We start from the raw sequence: 4,667 nt of genomic DNA, 5'->3' as shown, positions 1-4,667 counted from the left end.
CTCGGAAGCTCTGTGCGTGCCCCTCATTACTATTTTCCTTTGGGCCTCCGGGAGGCCCAGACCCGATGCCGTTCTCCTTTAGAATTCACCCCGAAGTGTAAAATAGTTTCGAACTGTCTTTTTGATCAGCGCTCCGCTTGGCGCTGTGCGGAGTGGGCTTCGTTCCCTGAGAGAGACCTGCTCCTATTTATTCCCTCTTTTGTCCCGGATCTCTATTACTGCATCCCTTCATTTATTTATTTCTCTCTCCCCTCCCCCCCCGTCCCCTCCCGCCCCCAACTCTCTGCTGGGACCGCCGGTGGGTCTGTGAAGATCGTACTTAGACCCTCTTCTCCGCGGTCAGATCCAGCTGTAAGAAATACCAAACTAAAAATCATTTGAGCCCTGCGATATTTCCCCAGGAAAAACACCAAGATGTCTCTGCACAGAGACAGGGAAAGAGATGCCCCGGGGACGGGAGAAGTACTGTGGAGGAAAGGGTTTGCAGCAAATTGCCTGGCAGGGCTCCTTTGGTCTTTTGCTTTAGTTCTCCAATTATTATTGTTATTATTGTTATTATTTTGAAATTAAAAATTTTATTTTGGAAAATGTGTAAAAATTTTACATTAAAATGGTACAATAATACTTGCCAGTAATTTTTAACAATATTCCTTGTAAAGAATAAGCATAAAGTACAAAATAAAAACTCCGTAAGCCTATTATAATACAAAACACAGGTTAAAATAAGAAATGATAATCTTGATTTTCTTCTGTGTAAACATGTTAATCTTTTCTTTTCTTTTATAAAAGTACATGAGACAAGTGTACTAAAATGAAAAAGTATTGCTTTGCTGTCCTCCCTCAAGCCTTCTCTGTTCCTGTAAATCACTGTTTTTAAGCTCCTAGACCTGAGAATCTCTGAACTTTGACGGTTTAGAGACGTTATTTATTATTATTACCTTGTTTTTCTTTCTCTTTCTTTCTTTCTTTTTCTTTTTTCTTTTTCTTTTTTTTTTCTTTTTTTTTTTTTTTTTAAGGAGTAACGAGTAACTTTCCAACAGCGTGACCGCTCGCCCGTACAGCACACCGACCTGGCTGTGCATCGGACCGGTCCCGGGCAACCCGCCGGCCACAGAGAACGGCCTCATATATCCCCAACGCGCAAACCGCGCGCAAATCCCGCGCAAATCCCGCGCAAAGCCGCTCCTCCGTGCGTCCCGCCGGGCATCCGAGCGGCGAATAAAAAGAGCCCAAATCCTACCTTCGGAAAGACTCCGAACCCCTTAACAGTTAGAGATGCGGGCCGCCAGGCCGGGCGCGGCGGGCAGCGCGGCGGCGGGTGCCAGGCCGCTCCCCAGCGAGCGGGACAGCCCCGGCGCTGCGCCCGACTGCGAGGCGCAGCTGCTGCCCGCACCGGGAGCGGGGGCCGGCACCCAGGCCGGGGCCGGCCCCCCCCCCGATGATGCTCTCGATGGAGAAGGGCGAGCGAGCCACCGCCGCGCCGCTGCCGGGCTTGGCGGCGTGCAGCGAGGCCGCCAGCGCCGGGCCCCAGCGGGGTGCGCGTAGCCGAAGGGCGTCCGTGCCAGCTCCGCCGCCGGCAGCAAGGGGCCCGGCGGAGCAGCGGCGGCGGCGGCGGGGGGCAGCGCCGCGGCGGGGGCGCCGGCGGGGGCGGCGGGGGGCTGCCGGGGCGGCGGGGAGGGGTGGTGGAAGGCGAAGAGGGCGGAGTGGGGGTGGTAGGGCTGCAGCTGGAGGCCGTAGCCGCAGCCGTACGGTCCGTAGGCGCAGGGCGGCTGCTGCGGGGGCTGGGGCGGGGGCTGCGGGAGGAAGGCGGCGGGGTCCACGGCGCGCAGCAGCAGCTCCGGGGCCGGGAGTTGCTGCCGCTGTGAAGCGCTTTCGGCGGCGCAGGAAACTCCCGTTGTCGAACATGTCGGCGGACTCGGGGGTCCAGCGTCCAGTAGTTGCCCTTGCCCGGGTTGCCGGGCTCCCGGGGGATTTTCACGAAGCAGTCGTTGAGGGAGAGGTTGTGGCGGATGCTGTTCTGCCAGGCAGGGAACTTCTCTCGGTAGTAGGGGAAGCGCCCGCTGATGAACTCGCAGATCTCGCTCAGCGTCAGCCGCTTCTTGGGGCTCTGCAGGATGGCCATGGTGATGAGCGCGATGTAGGAGTAGGGCGGCTTCACCAGGCTGTTCTTGCCGCCGCCGCCGCCGCCGCCTCCCGCCCCCGCCGCCGCCGCCGCCGCCGCCTCCGCCGCCCGACCCGCCGCCGCCCGCCGCCGCCGCCTTCTGCGGGCCGCCCCGGGAGGGGGGCCGCGAGCCGCCGGGGCCGTCCCCGCCGCCCGCCCCGCCGCCGCCGCCGCCGCCGCCGCCGCCGCCCGCGCGCACGGGCGACCGCGGCAGCAGGGCGTCGTCGTGAAGGTCGCCCGCATCTTCCTCCTCCTCCTCCTCGTCCTCGTCCTCGTCCTCGGCGTAGGAGCGGCGGCGGCGGCGGCGGGGCTGCGGCTCCTCCTCGTCCTCCTCGTCGTCCTCCTCGCCCACCACATCGATGTCGGGTCTCCTCAGCCAGCGCCGACGCCTCGGACATCTCCGAGCTCAGGGTCATGGCGAGGCGGCGGGGACAGGCGCATCGGCGGCGGGCGGCGCGGCGCGGCGGGCGGGCGGCCGCTCTCCCCGCGGGCCCCCGCGGCGCTCCGCCGAGAGCCGCCCCGCCGCCGCCGCGGGCACGAGGGCCGGGCCCCAGCGCCGCCGCGCTGCGAGAGCGCTGCTGCCGCCCGCTCGGAGGCGGCGGTGCCTTATGGTTTGGCGTATTTTTTTTGCTGCTTTTTTCAAGATTTTTCTCCCCCTTTTTTTTTTTCTTTCTTTTTTTTTTTTTTTTTTTCTCTCTCTCCCCTCCCCCCTCTTTTTTTTTTTTTTTCTTTTTTTTTTTTCTTTTTTTTTTTTTTGGTCTTTTGCTTTTGTTTGGGGCTGGGGTTTGGGAGTGGGGGGGCCGTGCCGCCGCGCCTGGGAGCCCGTTCCCTCTTCTTTCTTTCTCCTCACCTCAGCCCCCAGACATTAATGGATGCGGGGCAGAGGGAGCGCGCCTAGTCCTGGGAGGAGGAGAGGGAGGGGAAGGAGGGAGGGAGGAAGAGAGAAGAGGGCGGGCGGAGGGGGCGGCTCGCCGGCTCATTAGGAGAGACGGTGCGGAGGCCGGGGCCGAGTCCCAAAGAGGGCGGCCTTCCACCCCGCCTTATAGCGAGGGGGCCATCACATGGCTCTCGGCGTCAGTGCGCGGCGGGGCGAGCTGCGGTGCCGTGCCCTCCTCGGGGTGGGGGGCGTGGGAGGAGGGGCCTGTCCACAGCGCGGGAGGAGGGACGAACTCCGAGAAAGAAAGGGAAAAAAAGTGAGTCTGTCCCAGAGCGCTGAAGCATCTTTGCGAGGACAGTGCCGGGATCTCTGAATCTCACTGCTCTGCCCCGGGACCGCGCCCTGCTGCCTGCGGGAAGGGGGAAAAGCGTCTTCTCTACGGGATTCCCCTTCCCAGAGACCCGCGTGGGCGCCGCAGGAGATCCCCGCTGCCAGGGGACGGCCTCTGGAAGGGGGCTGCGCCGCAGCTCGGGGAGGGGAACGACCGAGAGGAGCTGACCGGAGGGGTTGGGGGGTCTCCTTCTACGGACGTACTCCAAACACGCCTGGGTGCGACCCTGCGCAGTGCGATCCCAAGCGGTCCCTTCCCACCTCAAATATCCCGTGGTTCTGTGTGACATATTTCAAAGCCCTCTAAAATAAAGTTTTCCACCCAAAGCCCCCTCCCCAACCGCTAAGTGAGAGAGGCAGTGAGCTAATAAACTTCAGATGAAGAGTTCTGTCCGTGGGATGGTTTCTGAAGCTTCTGTCCCCGCTTCTCCTCCTCTAGAGTTTAATTCATTTAAGAATGAAGTCAAGTATGTCTGGATGTCGACCTCTCGAAGAATCGCTTCCAAAGCGCAACACTCATCTCATGGTTTATTCGTGGGGCTGTTGTTTTTTATGGGCAGGGAAGCAGATCCCTCCATTATGGGAAACATTAACAGAGAATTAGTTATACCCCTTTCTCCTGGAAAGGAAAGCAGTTCACCGGGCCTTTAAAATGCCACTTCTGCTTTGAGAGCAGGAGCAACCCAAAGAAAGTGACACAAAGGATTGCCCCCTAATTAAGTCCCTCGTTCCCTGTTTCAGGTGATAGACGATACGAGGGCAGCAGAAGAGCAGATGCCCTTTACGCAAAGACTCGCAAGGAAAAAAGTCACAGAAACGCCTCAAAAATTGCACAGCAGCCCCAGCTGCGCCAGAACGACCCAAGGCTGAAATCCGATTAGCGTCGAAGCAGCGCGAGACCCATTCCGTGCTCCAAAAGAGATGTTCGGGCGAGTGTTTGCGTCCTCGCTTCTCACTTCTCGAGCGGCTCAAACGCACCATTTTCCTCCAGTGCGTTGTCTGCATATTGTTCTAATTCAAAGCTTAAAACCACCCTGTTTCAACTCAGTTTCGTGGATTTACAGCGTAATCCTTTCTACAATTTCCGAATAATCCTATTTGCATTTTGTTCACTAGTAAGCAGGAGGCAGGAGAATGCCATCAGAAGTTTTGAGAGAGGAAAGGAAAAGAAAGTTTAAAAAAAAAAAAAAAAGGAAGGAAAAGAACTTTCAAGAGAGGCGATGAAGTGTTGACAAATAT

General features: G+C 58.6%; 1 protein-coding gene across 1 annotated transcript; it reads right to left on the bottom strand.

Annotated features, from left to right (window-relative positions):
- Positions 1-1,047: 1,047 nt before the first annotated feature.
- On the bottom strand, positions 1,048-2,577 carry FOXD1 (forkhead box D1). The gene is given in 7 exon segments (XM_048932115.1): positions 1,048-1,403; positions 1,405-1,527; positions 1,530-1,862; positions 1,864-1,920; positions 1,922-2,194; positions 2,196-2,525; positions 2,527-2,577. Coding segments are annotated over 7 exon segments (1,308 nt in total). The 3' UTR covers positions 1,048-1,262.
- Between the last annotated feature and the right edge of the window lie 2,090 nt (positions 2,578-4,667).

Source organism: Lagopus muta, chromosome Z (assembly GCF_023343835.1).
Source record: "Lagopus muta isolate bLagMut1 chromosome Z, bLagMut1 primary, whole genome shotgun sequence".
Taxonomy (NCBI): domain Eukaryota; kingdom Metazoa; phylum Chordata; class Aves; order Galliformes; family Phasianidae; genus Lagopus; species Lagopus muta.
This window is presented reverse-complemented; position numbering and strand designations above follow the sequence as displayed.